Below are 17,316 nucleotides of genomic sequence, written 5' to 3'. Positions count from 1 at the left end.
TTGTGTTTTTTGTTAGCCAGGGGGTGATTTTGTTACTTATTCTTTTGGTTTTTATGGGGGCAAAACTATCTAGCAGTTTTAGGAAAGTTGTATTGAAGTGTTCAACAGCATTATCTAGGGGTAGAGTTTTTAGGGGGTTCCAGTTTATTGATTTTAGGGAGTCAGAGAAGGCTATTGGGTTGAATTTCTTTAGATAGCGAGTACTGATGTAGTTATGGGTAACTTGTAATGGAGATGGAAGACGTCTGGTGTAAATGGGAAGGTGGTCACTGAGGGAATTAGGAAGAGTTCCACTATCATTGTAGTTGTGAGGGTGAGAGACTAAGATCCAGTCTAGGGTACTTCCACTGGAGAAGTCTTTAGAGGGCCTAGTAGGGAGGTTGATGAGCTGGGAGATGCATTATAAAGGTTGATGTTTAGGCGGTGTGTAGGTGAATGAATGGAAGACCAATTAATATTGGTGTCTCCCATGATAATAGTTTCATTGCTGATGTTGGTAGAAAGCCAGGATAGTATATCTTCAAGTACTGAGATATTGTCTCCAGGGGGGATGTAAAGTGACGCTATGCAAATGTGTTTGTGTTTATTTAAAGATAAAAGAGCTAGAACTAATTCTGCATTGGAGAATTGTGGAATGGGTTTGTTGTAGGGAGTAATGGATAGGGAGGATGAGTAAAGTAGAGCTACTCCCCCACCCTTTTTCTGTACCCGGTCTTTTCTGATGATGGAGTAGTTTGGTGGTACTATTTCAGCGTCTTTTATATGAGGTTTTAACCAGGTTTCTGAAATAGCTAGGATGTCAGGCTTGTTGTGGTGAAGCCAGGCATGAAAATCGGGGATTTTGTTAACTATGCTTCGGGCATTTAGAGAAGCTAGTAGGATAGATTTAGATGTAGGGTAAGTGGTGTTTGGGCCTGGGTTAGGGTGTATAAGTTGGTGTGGTGTTTGGATTGTCTTATTTGTATCATGTGTTTTGTTGGGTTTATGTGGATATTGGAGGTTAGAGAGGAGCTAAAGGGTTTATAAGTAGAGATTAGTTTGTAGTTAAAAAATAGATGGGTCTTTATGGGATACAGTGCAGGGGAGATTGAGGCAAATGAGTTTGAGTGGATTGAAGGGAGTGAGCTGGTTGAGTGAAGTAGTGGTGTGTGAGTTGTGGAGTTGGGCTGGGTGAGGTGATAGATATAAATAAGGTTTAGTATTAGTAGTAGTTGGATTGAGATTGATGTTAATTTAGCAAGCATGTTGAGGCTGGTGACTTAGAATATGTAGTTTAGGTAGGAGGCTTAGGAATAGCTGTTGTGTTCAGTATGAAGGGTGGTATGAGTAGATGGATTATAGGGGGAGGGGGAAGATGATGGTGAAAGGGAGGAGTTTGTGAGGTAGAGAGGAAGAAGGTGGAGAAATGGGTGGGGTGTAAATGGTAGACAGGATGTAGGAGTGGTCTGCTAAGTATAAATGTAGATGCAGTGGGGGTGGGTGAGATTTGGGGGTAGGGTAGGGGAGCGGAGTGAGCCCGCAGGGCGAACGGAGCGGGTAGAAAATGGCAATGGAGCAGCTGAGGAGAGACAATCAGTCAGCAGAGCTGATTACGTTTGGAAAGGTTAGCAAGTCTAAAGTGGGAAGGAACACAGATAGGTGGGGAGGCTGTTATAGAACAGGAGAGTGTGATAAGTAAGAAAAAGGGTACAGTGTAAAGTGTTAGAGTAGTTCAGTTAATAGAAGTATGGAGTCATAATGGCAGAATGTGAAAGAGATAGGCAGGAGAAAAGCTTAGATGGGATAGGGGTGCCACTTGCAGGGCAAAGCTGGTAATACAATCAACTATAATGGGGAGGGTAGGCTCTTGATAATTTAGGGAGTGAAAAAAAGTAGTAAGTGGGGTACTGAAGGTGGTGTAGGATATGTGTTTACTAAGGTAGCTAGTTTTAGGGGGTAAGAGGCTGCTGGCTGACTGGGCTCAGGACGAGCTTTAGAACCCCTGAAATAATAGCAGGCAGTAGTAAATGTTACAGGCAGGACATAGGTAACATACGTTTAGTTTCTTTTCCTTGAGAGAGGAAGCAGGGAGTAGAGGCTGAGAGATGACACCACGGTTTAATGTTGAAAGGGTCCTTTGTCTCCAGGTAGGTAGGTTCTTGGAAAATAAAGGCTGGAAGGTAGGTTCTTAGAAATATATAGGCGGAACAGCACAGTGTAGAGCAGGGTACTTGTGGGAGAGAGAGAAAGAGACAACAGTGGTGGTGAGTAGCAAGAAGCTAGCATTAACATAAGTATGTTAGTTAGTACAAAGTTGAGCGAAATAACAGTTAGACAATGTACATTCACTGTTAAGTACTATGTTACTAATTTCCAAGCAGGTTATATTCTGGAGGCTCAGTAGGGCTACATACAACTCATGAGCTCAAGGACATACTCAGTCAAGAATATTAAAAAACAGTACAGCCAAAATCAGGAACAATGCATAGAAATAAACAGGATTGCTATATTTTATCACTTGGTGAGAGTTAGGACTGGTAGCAGGCTCACCATTTACACTAGGCTTTGAACTAGGAGGCAGCACATTTATTAATATACAGCATGACATAAGCTTCCATGTGGTTAGCAAGATGCTAAAGGCATTACCCAGCCGCTTAAATAAGTAATTAGCTAGCGTAGTATAAGAAGATGTAGTCTCCAATATTCCTGCTGGGCGTGTTATAGCTTCAGCGTGGTCATATTAATTAAGTAAATATATGTGTAATTAATAATACTTCTACTGTACACAATAAAAGATGGTAAGTTACCAAGCGTCCTAAATGTCATGGCACCCGTAGTGGTTGCATCAACCAATATCAGTTGGTTTTATATATTTAGTGCCATTGTGCTGTAACTCAGAGCAGATCTGAGTGTTGCCATTGAGATTCTTGACATAGCTATAGAATGCTTTGTGGTTATCTTTAGAATCAGTGGTGATTTTGTTTTCATAACTAGCTTTGGATGATTTTATGAGGGATCTCAGCTTCTTACTGAGACTGACCAGGGAGTTCCTCCAATCATGGGATTTTACTCTTTTTTGCAACAGTTTCTTTCTTCTTTTGTAGAGTTTGTTTATGGCAGAAGAGCACCAGATTGGCTTCCTTTTTTTTTTTTGGAGGATAGCATCTTGGTTCTGTTAGGGATAGCATGATCCATGCACTCGTGTAAGTGCTTATAAAGTGCATTTGTGTACAATTCAGCAGTCGTACCTCTATTGTCCATCTGCATGGGTGTTGTAAAGTTTGCCACTACTGTCTTAAGAAGTGCGAAGTTGGCTTTGGAAAAATGTTTTACCATTGTTTTCCTAATGAGAGGTGGGAGCGGGATGTCTAGGGTGATTAGCTTGTGGTCAGATCTGACCAACAAGGAATTGACCTCTGGTGTGGAACACCGATTACCCATGTTGGTGATGACCAGGTCTAGGATATTGCTGCTCCTGGTGGAGGTGTGGATAAGTTAATCCAAGGTGTTGTAATTGATGAATTCCAGAAAACATTGAGCAAAAGAGTCGGTACATGAGTAGTTTTCCCAGTTAATGGTGGGGTAGTTGAAATCACCCATTATGAGGGTGTTGGGTTGTACCCTAATATTTTCCAGTGTATCAAGAAAAGAGGAGTGGGAATCCTGGGGCATGGTGGGGGGGTCTGTAGCAAGCTACAATCTGGATTGCGGTCTTGCCCAGAGTTAGTTGAACTTGGATAATCTCGGATGCATTATGCTGAGCAACTAGCTTGGAGGTGTGGATATCTTTAATCAATATGGACATGCCTCCACTTTTAGTGTTTCAGTCTGGGTTAGGTGGCCGAAAGGTGTGGTATGAATTATAACCTGGTAATGCAGGACTGCTCTCTGGAGCTTTGAACCAGGTCTCTGTCACTGCACAGATGTTGATGTTCTCCATAATATCCCTCCATGGCTGCTGCACTTAGCTTACTTGAGCTCAAGTAATGTGCATGGGCAAAATATGGCAAATACTTTCTCTCTCTGTACAGAACTGATGCAAATTGTCCAAACACATATTCATGTTTGAGTGCAAATGACAGACCATTGCTGCAATATAGTGGTCTTCAAGCAACTGTGAATTGAGTGCTTGCAGCAGGCACTCAGGCACAGTGATAGACAATTCCATGTGTGATATATTTGCAAGCTACATGGCTGGTGATACTGTACCTTATAATTTCTTGGTATAATCTGCTCTAGACAATGCAACTAGGAATTTTGCCTTTAGTTTGACTGCATTTTTCACTACAATGGAGCTTAATATATCAGTGTGGAGAAGAAGGAGGTGCTGGATGTTGGGCTGAGTGCCACTAGAACATCACAGCCCTGAAACTGAAGGATGTAAATGCCAACCTTCTGTGATGGTAGCTAATGAGGTGCAGCTGGAACAAAATGTTACAAACCACTGTTGGGGTGCACATTAGAGTTGGCAGACCAGAATCTGCCTCCATGGATTCCAACCCATTAACAGTTGTGGGTGTCATAGTTGTGGACTGACTGAGCAGTTGCAAAAATACAAGGGTAATGTTGTTCCATTACCAGGGGGTGCCCATGTTGCTGTGGTTAGTGCTGGCACTCTAAACATTGCTGGTGACAAAGCTCTGGTCCAAGGTGCTGCCATTCTGTGACACTGGCTTGCTTATACAGCACTCTAATATAACACTGACTTCACATACTGACCATAAGCTGGTCATGTTGTTTAAAGGTGACTATAAACAGTTTGAGTTGCTTAATTTACACTAGGTACAGTAACAGTTCTTGCCCATCAGCTGAAACAAATGAAAACAGTCACAGTACATTTGTTCAGTCAGGTCCATGGACTTACCAATGCCAAATGTAAACTTGTGCACAAAGTGGCTACAGTGCAGCCAGTGAAGCAGTCACTGTTCTATGTACTGAAATGGCCAGTCACTCCACTAGCACCCCTTAGGATGACAAATATGGCCATCCATTCTGTCATCTACATGTCATCACTATTGTCATACTCATGGTCCTCTGCTGGGGTATGTCTTCTGCTTGTTGCTGTTGGGAATGCTACTTTAGGTTGACCCTTACCTAGTGGCCACTTGAAGGTTTCACCAGTACAGAGTGGTACACCGTACAGATGTAAAATTGTTTCCTGGGCTGCAGCACAGACTACTCTTGTTAAAATCATCCAGGTAGCTCCCCTATGGGTGTTATGACAGGCTATGCTTATTGTACAGATTCCACAGTTAATCCAGCTCTTCGCTTGACACCTGCACTTTGTATCCAGAACATAATAATAATATGGTTATTCTGATCCCTTGCTCATTTGTATTTGATTGCTTGTCACTTACCTTATGGCCACTCCACACTGCAAATGTTATATTCCTATCTATGCTATGACACTCACCATAAATACATGTCAGACAGAGTTGCTTAATGACGGTGGTGTTCATCTTTCAGGAACATATTAATCAGGGTTTGTGGCCAGGCTATCTGAATGGCTACAGCTTTACTTCTTGTTATAGCCATCTCCTAGAAGCTGTGATCCAGGGCAGGTGGTGTGTTATTGATGGATCACAGGGTCAGTTTGACTTATACATATATATATATATATATATATATATATATATATATATATATATATATGTATAGGGTATGAAGATGTGGCACCTTATCAGGGAAGTGTAGTAGTACACCTCCAAATTAATCCACACACCTTCATGAGTATAATGACCCACACTGCAATGTTTCTCATGCAGTATTCTCACCAGCTGATGTTGTTAATAAGCCACATTATCAGTAACCACAGTTCTAGACATCGCTGTCATTAACCCATGAGGTATTCATGAGGTATTTGCCATGTTTTATATTCAAAGAAGAGGACAGACATGTCATATGTGCATCACAGCTCAACTTAGATGCTTTGAACACATATGTCCAATGAATCCAATATGCTTATATACACCTGCATGCTTGCACATTGATACCCAAGCTGAGATATGTGTATGTGTGTGTGTGTGTGTGTGTGTGTGTGTGTTCATGTGTGTGTGTGTGTGTATGTGTGTGGATGTACATGCACTACTCATGTAGTAGTATATCCCCACTTTATACACAAATTTGTCCTGAGGCTCTAGCTTAAGCAGCACTGAACCTGCACATGATCAGTGTTCTTTTTGCCGGAGGCCAAGTACTTTGAAGCAGTTTGAGCTGTACTACATCCAGTAATCAGGAACCGGTGACAAATCCTAGTGACAAATGCTTGTAATACAATGTAATGGTCTTTGCGGGTCAGTGGAGGGTGCTGTAATCCAATATGGCAGCTATTGTGGTTACTCAGGTTTATATTAGAATGGGTTGTCCTCTTCCACTGTACAACTCCAACACCTGTGTGTCACTACAAAATTCACCATCAAGTTCTAATGTGCTTACATACATTTGGTGGCAGCCCATTTGGCCATGTCTTGTTAGCAGGGGTGTAGCCGGCTCAACTAGTGCCCTGTCCCATGAACTAGTAGCTCACCCCCTCAGTTCTTCAAATGAAGGACTTCTGCAAACTGCAGAAAGCTGATTGGCTTTCTACAGTACAATAGCCAATCCACATGCCCCCCCCCAGCATCTTCACATCTTCAGATTACAGAAATTCAGCCAATCATGTCCCACCAAATGTATACTCTGCCACCCAGAGCCCTCAACACAAGACAAAAAAAAAGTCTTCAGATTACTGTAGGAAGCCAATTGAAGGAGGACAATTGGCTTTCTACAGTAGTTCGGCTAATCACACCCCACCAACTCCATGACTCCTAGCTCTCAACAGAAAAAAAAAATAACTGCTGAGCTAGCCTCTCAATCATATCGCTTAAAATTTTGCATCCTGAGCAGTCGTCCCCTTTGCCCCACCCTTATGCCTGGTGGTTAGTGTGCTATATAAGAACTGGGTCCTGAAATTGAAATGGTGTTGTAATTGCTTGTGGTAGCTGAAGGGTGGTTGCTGACACCAATGTGTTTTCCTTGGTTGGACCTCAGTACACTGCCTTCATTCAAAGAAATTGTGTAGTCTCACTGTCAGCTATTTTTTATATTGTATTGTATTGTATTATATTCATGTAGCAAAAGTGCAGGACTAAATGATTACTTTATTTGGCATTATACCTAGTACACTGAGCAACAGTCAAATACACAATGACTCTGACCTTCATTAATTATGACATAAAAACACCATTACAATAAAGATGCAAACTATATATGTATGTGTGTATGCGTGTGTGTGTGTGTGTGTGTGTGTGTGTGTGTGTGTGTGTGTGTGTGTGTGAGTGTGTGTGTGTGTGTGTGTGTGTGTGTGTGTGTGTGTGTGTGTGTGTGTGTGTGTGTGTGTGTGTGTATGTGTGTATGTGCCACTGTTCCAATCACTGTCATTGAATGCAATATGTTTAAGTACAATTTGATTAAACTCTTTGCTATAACTTATATCTGTCAAGGGCAGAAGCACCTGTCTTGTTTTATAGGTTCATAGGTTGGTACTAGGCTATTGGCCCTAGGGTCTATACAAGCCTAGCCATAACAATTCCCTGGATATTTCTTCCCACAATATTTACTTCCCTGGACACCTGTCTAGCAGGGCGATTGACATGATCTCCGAGGTGAATTTCCTATCTACCATCCAATTGTCAAGGTTCCTTTTGAAGAGGGTCAAGGAGGCATTCTGCTTGACATGTATGGGCAGTCTGTTCCAGAGTATGGGGATTCTCCGGGTCAGGAACCTATCCCTCCAGCATGTTTTGTTCATTGTGATGACAAGGTTTAGATCCCTGGAGTGTGTGGCTCTGAGGGATTGGGATTTCTTTAAGTGGAGCAAGTCCAACAGCTCAGGGTTTGACATGGCCTTGTATGTTAAGCAGAGATTGCCTCAGAGAAGATGATATTGCTCAGAGTATAGCTGGAGTTTTTTTAGACGGTCAGCATAGGGCATCTGCTTTAGGCCTGTGATTCTTTTAGTGAGGTATTTCTGTGACCTTTTCAGCTGTTGCAGATGTCTTGTGAGGTACATACCAAATGGGGTGTTGTACTCTATAATGAGTCTAATAAGGGATGAGTACAGTGGGACAATGACCTCCTTTTTCCTGGATGAAAACTCTTATGATGAGGTGTGCCACATAGAAGGATTTCCTAACTGCTGTGGTGATATGGTTATCGAAGGTGAGACCACTGTTCACCTGTGTCCCTAAGTCTCTCATTACACTTTCGGTGTTTAGTGTGCTGCCAACTATGTGGTAATTCATGGGTACATGTTTTTTTCCAAAGAGGATAACTATACATTTCTTGCCATTAAGCTTGATCCCATGGCTCTGGCACCAAGCATCTGTTTCTGTAAGGCCCTTTTGTAGAATATTCACATCATTTGGGGATTCAATAATGGCTCCCAGTTTGCAGTCATCTGTGAACTTTGTTAGCCAGAGTCCCTTAGTGTTGGCCTGTACTTCAGAGAAGTAGATGCTAAACAAGAGTGGTCCCATGACTCAACCCTGAGGTACTCCACTTGTCACCTGTCTGGAACTGGATTTGTAGTTGGCTACTTTTAAAGTCTGGGTTCTGTCAGTAAGCCAGTTGGCAACCCATTGAGTGACATAGGGATTTATGCCCAGCTTAGTAAATTTATCTATGATTCCAGAGTGGGGGATGGTGTCAAAGGCCTTGGCGAGGTCCAGATAGGCTGTGTGGACCTCCTTACCCTTGTCCACAGCTCTGGAGACTGATTCAAAGAAGTCAATCAGGTTCAGGAGACAAGATTGGCCCTTCATGAACCCAAACTGTGTGGGGTCCAGTGTTTGAAGGTTGCCAATGTCTTTGTTTATAAGTTCCATGATAATGCATTCCATGCCCTTGCAGATCAGGCTCGTCAGTCTGATGGGACAGTAGTTCCCGGGATCTAAGGTGGATCCCCTTTGTGGAGTGGGATAACTGTAGCTCTGCACCACACAGTGGGCACGAAGCTGTACTTAAAATGTAGTTTAAACAAGCAATACTGGCGTGAATCCTGTTTTCTTACTTTTAATAACAATATAAATTGATCTTTGTCATGTATCTTCTATAGGACAATCTGACAATATCTATTTTAGTAATTTGTATGCATATAGCAACAGTAATCACTACTATATAGTTTTCCATTTTTGTGTTTATATATATAGAGAGATATATAAATAGACACACAAGTATTCACATACATATTAATGAATATGATTTTTTAGTAGATTATTCCCCATCATGTCAGCAAAATCGTCAAGATGCCATTGAAGAAGCTAAAGCACAACCAAATGAAGGAGCGTTCATTCCTGAATGTGAAGCAGATGGACGATACAAGTTAGTACAGTGTCATCAAACCACAGGCTACTGTTTCTGTGTGAGAGAGGACACTGGGCGACCCATTCCAGGAACATCCATCCGTTCAGGGTAAATAAATATACTATTTTCATAGCACCTGCATGATTGTATCTAGTGATAAAATGATCATTTTATAATGTCTAAATGTAGCACACATTCTCAGCTATCTATAATACTTATTCTAGTACAGAACAAAATATGACACTGAGCTATATTGTTTTCTTAGTTTTCTGTACTTGGATAAGTAAACTACATTTATACAGATGATTTTCAGAATGGACAAAGGAAAATATAATACCAACAATGAGAAATAACAATTACTACAGGCAGGTAAATAAAAGCTACAGACAAACAGTATAAACGGTATAATAAGCCACATAAAGGGAAGGTACAATAAATGACATTAAACAATTATTACATTTGAGTGAATTTATGCTTATATTGCTAGAGCTCCATTTGTGCCTGACTGAGAGTGCTTCTTAATCTGAATTGCAGAGCTACATAAGTATATTTTTTTCTCTTTATCTAACTGATCAGTGTTTCTTATCAGCACTGCACTGGTTGTATTTATTTGCTTATCAGTACTGCATTATTGTTTTTATATTTATTTCTGTAACAATTTTGCACTAGTTTACTGCACTGTTTTTATTTATTTGTTTGACTGAATTATTTAATTTTCTGTGTCTCCATTTATATATTTGCTGATCTCTGGTTGAATTTTTGTTTTCTTCCTCCCTCCCACCCAACTGCTGTTGTGTTCTTATAGTTTGTGGCTTTTGCTGTTGCCCACCCCTACAGTAAATTTGATAAGGGATACTCCTCCCAGTCCCATCTCATTAGCTCGTTTTACCTAATACAGAGATCATGTGGGAAAGTCAAACCCCTTAGTTCCTTAACCCTGAATTTTCTTCTGTTCCACCTCTCTCCCTTTCCACTTTACTAACAAAAAAACCCACTTTATTCAGCTTTTTTTACTGTATTTGTGTTTCCTCCTCCTGCTCCATTACTTCATCTTGCTTTTTCTGCTACTTGCTGCAGCTTGTTCTCTAAAATGTTCAATTGCATCTTTTCTGTTGCATTTGTTACTGCTTATTTATAGCCTGTTTAAATTGTGTTATTTTAAGCACTTGGGCTTTAGGCTTACCCGTAGCTTTCCCTGGCCTTTTCTCTCAGATTCTGAAAAATATGGATGGACAATTTCCTACAGTTTTTCCTGCCAGTCTGGTTGATATGGGCATCCTGAGACAGTGTAGCAACTGCCTTCTGTACACAGGCAACCACCTACTACTACCACCTAGGAACACAATTTGCGAAAGATGCAATTACATTAGGAACCTAGAGTCCATGCTTTCTCCCTCACAAGCCAGTAGATCCGTCACTGAGAAGGTTGTCAACATAATCACTACACCTCAAACACCATCCACACCTATACAACACGCATCCATATATGTGGAGGTTCTCAACAAAAACACATCCAACAAAGGAGACCACCGAGGTAAAAACCTCAGAGGCAAAAACACACGTGATTTCCACAGCCCTCCACACCATATACCATGCATAGGTTACACAGCTGTGTCTCACAACCACTAAGGCTTAACCATAAACCCAATATATTAGTCATAGGAGACTCCATTGTGAGACACACAGATGTGTCACTCGCCAGGCTGGATAAGGAGAAAGTCACGGTTAGTTGTCTGTCAGGGGCCAGAATCCACCATATCACACATGCACTCAAATCTCTCAACAACAGGTACAGTTATGACTCTGTCATAGTCCATATTGGCGTGAATGACTTGAGACATGATTGAACTCGCTGAATATGTGTCCCAGGCAGGTATGTCACTAGCCTTAAGCAGCATTCTACCATCACCCAGAATGATGCCTCAATACAAACAGAAAATGATTGAATTTAACAAGTGGCTTAGTTTCTCTTGTCACTCCAGGGCGATTCAGTACCTGTCAGCCTGGGAAGATATGATCGACAGACCAAGATGCTTTGCCAGAGATGGTCTGCATCTATATCACTTGGACTTCAGGCTTCTGGCAAAAGCACTTGCCTCCCCTATAGTGCCTTTTTTAGAAAAAGTGATAAGGTTAAAACTACCAACATAAAAATTTCAACACATGCTGCTAAACGCTAGGAGTCTAAACATGAAACTGCACTCATTGCAAGCATTCTTAACCCTGAAAAATGCTGACATCTATGCAGTCACAGAAACCTGGTTCAAAGCTGCGGAGAGCACCCCAGCCATACCTGGTTACTCTTCCTATCATACATTTAGAGCCTAAACTGTGGGTAGTAAAGCCAAAGGAGGTGGAGTTTCAATATTCAAACAGTATGATGCACAGGAGACACTCCATGTGCAGTTAACCATTGACAAGACCCCTATACAAATCATAGCTATCTACCGTCCCCCAAATCTGACTCAAGATGCCCAAACTGCCTATCTAGACCTCTTTAAATCTATCAAGCTTGAACCCTTTACCCTGATCCTGGGTGACTTTAACTACCCAAACATAGACTGAAAGAACTACTCATACCAGAACACAAATGCCCAGAGATTCCTCAATTTTGTCAATGCAAATGCTTTGGAACAGCTAGTTGATACCCCCACAAGAGGTGATAATATCTTAGACTTGGTATTAACCAACATGTGTAACCACTGCAGCATCCCTGCAGTATCAACATCCCTTGTAAGATCCGACCATAAAATGGTCACATTCGAGGTCAGCATCTCCCCCAACCCCCATCTAGCTAGGGTTAAACAAAAAAACTCCTCCAAAGCTGATTACAGCCTCCTGAGGAATGGTATAAACAGTTTCACAGTCCCCTCCCCCTCTCTAGGAACTGTCACCAATATCCAGAACTATACCAAAGCACTATGCAAGCATTTATATAGATGCATGGAATTAGGAATACCTGACAGGACTAAATCATCCTCCGCAAGGAAGAGTAAACCTGTCTGATGGACATCTGCAATAAGTAAACTCTATAACAAAAGAAATAAATTGCTGTCCAGGACCAAGAAGGAGCAGGTGCCCAACTGGAAGCAATCTCTCCTTAGCCTAAACAAGCAAATAAGAGCACTAGTGAAATTCTCCAAAGCAAACTTCAAGTCCAAATTGGCCACATCTACTAGCGACAATCATAAGGCCTTCTTCACATATGTCCATAATCTCAAAGGTAGCACCCAGGTCTGTTCAGAACTGATGGTCAAGGACACCACATTGCAAATGCCTTAGATATAGCAAACTTGCTGGCTGACAGATCCAGTGAAAATTTCACCCCTCTGCCCCCCCCCCCCATCAGTAAATCAGAACATGCCCAGTACCTGCCTCCTTCCCCTTATATCTAGAGATCAGGTCATTACTCCTCTCTTAAAGGCTAAAAATACAGCCTCTATGTGACCCAATAACATCTCAGGCTGCATCCTACATGAACTTAGGCAGGAACTTGCACCACTATTAGGTACCCTATTCAACCAAAGCCTGAGTTCCGGCTTTGTCCCAGCTGAGTGGAGGACAGTGACTGTCATCTCTTTACACTAAGGTGAGCATCCACCAGTCTGGGAAATTATAGCTCCGTCAGCCTAACTAGCCTGATCTGCAAGGCCATGGGGATTATCATGGACCTCATTAACAAGGACATTGGCAATCTCCAAACACTCGATCCCACACACAGTTTGGCTTCATCAGGGGGAGGTCGTGTCTGTTAAATTTGGTCGACTTTTTTGAGACAGTCACCAAAGCCATGGACAAGAGGAAGACAGTGTACACCTCCTACCTTGACCTGGCCAAAGCCTTCGACACTATTCCCCACTCAGGCATAATAGATAAACTCTCTCAACTAGGTATCAATCTGTATGTTACCAGATGGGTAGCTAACTGGCTCAATGATAGAACCCACCTAGTCAAAATAGGGGAAGCCACCTCAAGCAGCAGACCCATATCGAGTGGTGTATTCCAGGGTTTGGTCCTGAGGCCTCTGTTATTTAGGATATACTTTTCTGAGGTACAGGCCAAAACCAGTGGGCTATGGCTGACTAAATTTGCAGATGACTGCAAGCTGGGCACTGTCATAAATTTCCCTAGTGATGTGGACATCATCCAAGAGGGTCTCACCCAAACAAATGACTGCCAGAAACATGGCCTCAAGCTGAATACAAAAAATGCATCATCATCCCATTTGGGGAGAGTGAACAACGTCCTAAGCATGCAGTCAGTTGTGAGAGATTTAGGCACCCAGATTGATAGCAACCTGACTTTTGACCACCATGTTGCTTCTACTGTATGGAAAGCTTTCTACATGGCCCACCTCATAAGTAAGGGTATCTCATTCAGGGATAAGGAGGTCATAACATCCCTGTATTCTTCCTTTATAAGTCCCATTATTGAGTACAATGCTCCATTCAGCATGTACCTCGCTAAGCACATTCAGCAGCTGGCGACACCACAGAGATTCCTCACCAGAAGAATCCAGGGCCTCAAAAATCTACTATACACAGATAGGTTAAAAGACCTATCCCTCTATTCAGTTTCATACAGACTCCTTAAAGGTGACCTCTATCTGGCATACAAGGTGATCTTGGACTCCACTTTGATGGGACTGCTACATATCCACAAGTCAAGCTCCACTCGAGTAACCCACACAGATGGCCTCAACCTGGTCTGTGACATCAATAGGACTTGTTGGTGGGACAGATTTGTGTCCCAGAGACTCCCCCATCTGTGGAATAAACTCCCTCTCCATGTCAAGCAGAGTACCTCTTTAGCCCCTTTTAAGTGCAACCTGGATAACTGGATGGGAAATAAAAAATACATCCCTGGGATTCCAGCCATGTCCCTGCTGGACAGGAACATTGGGTGCTAATTTGTCTATACATGGACTAAACTTTTGGCTAGGCTTATAAGGGCCTCAGGTCCAATAGCCTAGTAACGTCCTGTGTTCCTATGATCCTATGATAAGTGCTACCAGTATAAATAAGAATAAAAAGGTATAACTGAAAAGTGTATATGCATCTCAGGGCTTAGTGAAGACTGTGAGAAAAGACATCTCTTAAAATGTAATAGATTCCATCAGGAGTATGTGTAGTGATGTGACACAAGTGAAAAATTATAAACAGATAGAATGAGACAGAACCATATAAAAAGGCATACTGGGGCACTCAGGACATAGGAATACCTGGAATTAAAAAAAAAACAAATAGTAGAAGATAAAAATGAAAATAAATAATAATAATAATATTAATAATAATATAAAAATGAAAATAGATAAAAATGAAAAGGATGACAGGGAAAGCTACACACAAACAGGACACAGAAATAGATAACCAGCAACATTTTAATTTACATGAATATACATGGGCATTTGAAATGTATACACATCTTCACCAAGCCTTGTAGCCAACTCATTTTGTACACAGGGATAAAGCCATGACAGCAGTACAGGCATCTCAAGGATCAAATAATGTTAAAGGTAAGTGATGTAGCCAGCAAGGGAGGATTGGAGTGCCTATCCTGCAGTGGTGATGGTGCACATCTAACCATGGAATATATCAGTCCCCTTGTAATAGGACGAGGATACAAAAGACAAGGCCTGAGGGCAGGCATGAGATTTACAAAACTACTGAGGGGTGGTGGTAGCCTTTATAATGGGAATGCAGGAGCATGCATTCACATGAAGAAGGTATTATGAGCCTTGCCATATGCAGGTCACTTGCTCCTCCCCCCACTCAAGGGTTAGCATTAGGGTCATCATTAAATGTCTTCATACTCAGCACGCAGGTGAGGACACAAGCAATTCCTATGCTTGACTGAATGATGCCCCCAGAACCTTTCACCCCCATGGTTGTGGAGGACTCTCCGCCATGACGAGAGGGAAAAATGGATGAATTGGCTGAAGTTTGACACAGCAGGCATGAATACAAAAACCATTTTAAAAACCTTCACAGAGTCTTGTAATGACTATAAAAAGACGAAGTATAACCTTAGAAAATGTAGGCCATTCAAAAAAAAAAAAAAAAACAGGCTTGTAAATAAATAAGACAGTAGGAGCTGTTCGTTGAAACAAGTGTCACTGCTGTAGCTGAATTAGTTCCCAGGAAGTTATATTATTCACTTTAAGTCAAAGCAGTAGTTATTATGGGTACCGAGTGCAAACTGGACAAAAATGTTTTGTTCAAGGAACAACAGTGTGCTAGCATATACCCATGAAATCAGCAAAGCTGTTATTTTCAGCATTTCATCACCCATCTGCCAAAATGAGGATAGTCAAGGAAATCCTTACCTTGATGTGGAAGTATGTATGCCACTGGTAGTTAGTGGCCTAGCTCCAGCAGTAAGGTAGTAAATAAAGAACTGCATGGGAAAGAATGGCATAGTCCAAGAGTAACTTTCTGTATGGTCTTCAGCATATGTTACCAAAATAAAGATAGCAATACAGAGCATCAGCAACATATTCTGCTGAATCAGAGCTCAGGAATGGGGGGTGCTCTCACTGGGGAACATTTGCAAGGAAATGTTGAAAGACTCCAGCTGGAGCTTAAAATTAAATGTTAGTATGTTGCCATTTAGAGAATCCTCCAAGGATTCTATAGTCTGCAGGAGATAATCTGAGAGGTAAGGTCACGGGAATAACACAACATCATTACTCATACACAAAAAAACTAGTCTAGAATGTAAAAATTGTTTGAAGACCTATTACGTGCAGGTTGTCACATGGAGGATAAACAATATTAGACAAAGGTTGGACATGTGTGGAGTAACCCATATCTTGTCTACTACACTGTAGGAATTCGACAAGTCATATAAAGCCATGGCAGTAAACAACCCACTGCAGTGATATTGACTATAACTTCAACAAATGTACTGAGACACTGAAACCTTTAAAAAAGTCGGTGCTGCATTAATGGAAGTGCACTGCATTTTCTTAGTTAATGAATCAAATGATAAAGGGTGTTAGATGAAAGGGAGTAGAGTGCTGATTCTGTAGTTAGTCATTTCTTGATATTGTTTCTCAAAACCAAGCACCATCTTGGCCAATTTCAAAAAGAAAGCATGGTGGCTATAATCTGGGAGAATTTTACTAAATGTGCAATACACAGTATGAAATACTTGGCTCCAAAATCCAGAATGATTTGTTCAATGCAATATAATTCATAGGTAAGGAGCCAATTTAATTTTTCCAGGCCTATATCATGAGCATCACATTTTTTATCTATTCTTTTTATGGACCTAGTAAGTCTCACTGGGCCAGTGACCTTTTTCAGAGGGAAACCTGGATGATTCTAGACAACTGTCTAATTTACACTTGCATTATGCTTTATCTCCAACTCTAAAAAAGAGCAATATTTTAACATTAACCCTTATTGACCACAACACTTACTCTTTACGACTAAGGATTTTGTGCATGTTGAATGTGTTTATATGTATGTGGCTAGAGGTGAAACAAAATGGAAATAAACATTTACACTGTCTTCTCAAGTGAAGTGTAGATGAGAAAACACACTTATTCTAGTGACATCCAAAGTAATGCCTGAGTAAAAGTGTCCTTGTATAGCCACCTACAAGTGGCAGTGGCTCAGACTTTGGGAAAGTCAGCTGTCTCAGGGAATTACCATATTATCAATACACCCTTAAGAGTTGACCCACTTGTTAGCGATTTGGGAATTTTTGTGGACGGTGACCTAACCTTTGACTAATATGCATCCATTATTGTAAGAAAGTCCTACTATATTGCACAGTTTGTAAACAAAGGGATTGTGGCTAGATCTAGTGATGTCATTGCCCCCCTTTACTCAGTATTCATTAGATCAGTCATTGAATATAATGCCCCCTTTGGCATGTTTCTGTCCAGACACATGCAACAACTGGAACACCTACAGAGATCCCCTACTAAAAGGATACAAGGCCTTAACAACATGTCCTACTTGGACCAATTCAAAGCCCAGTCTCTAT

General features: G+C 41.4%; 1 protein-coding gene across 6 annotated transcripts in view; it reads left to right on the top strand.

Moving 5' to 3' along the window:
- LOC122788802 (SPARC-related modular calcium-binding protein 1-like) overlaps positions 1-17,316 on the top strand; it is a 1,601,573-nt gene that overhangs the window by 1,302,355 nt on the left and 281,902 nt on the right. For 5 of the 6 annotated variants that reach the window (XM_044055707.1, XM_044056069.1, XM_044055892.1 and 2 more), the window contains one exon: positions 9,228-9,429. In XM_044055707.1, the coding sequence (XP_043911642.1) occupies positions 9,228-9,429 (202 nt within the window). The remainder of the gene's footprint in view (positions 1-9,227; positions 9,430-17,316) is intronic. The other variant, XM_044055793.1, reaches the window with a different exon arrangement.

This window comes from Protopterus annectens, chromosome 1.part0 (assembly GCF_019279795.1).
Source record: "Protopterus annectens isolate FY-2018-M chromosome 1.part0, PAN1.0, whole genome shotgun sequence".
In the NCBI taxonomy this organism is placed as follows: Eukaryota; Metazoa; Chordata; order Ceratodontiformes; family Protopteridae; genus Protopterus; species Protopterus annectens.
This window is presented reverse-complemented; position numbering and strand designations above follow the sequence as displayed.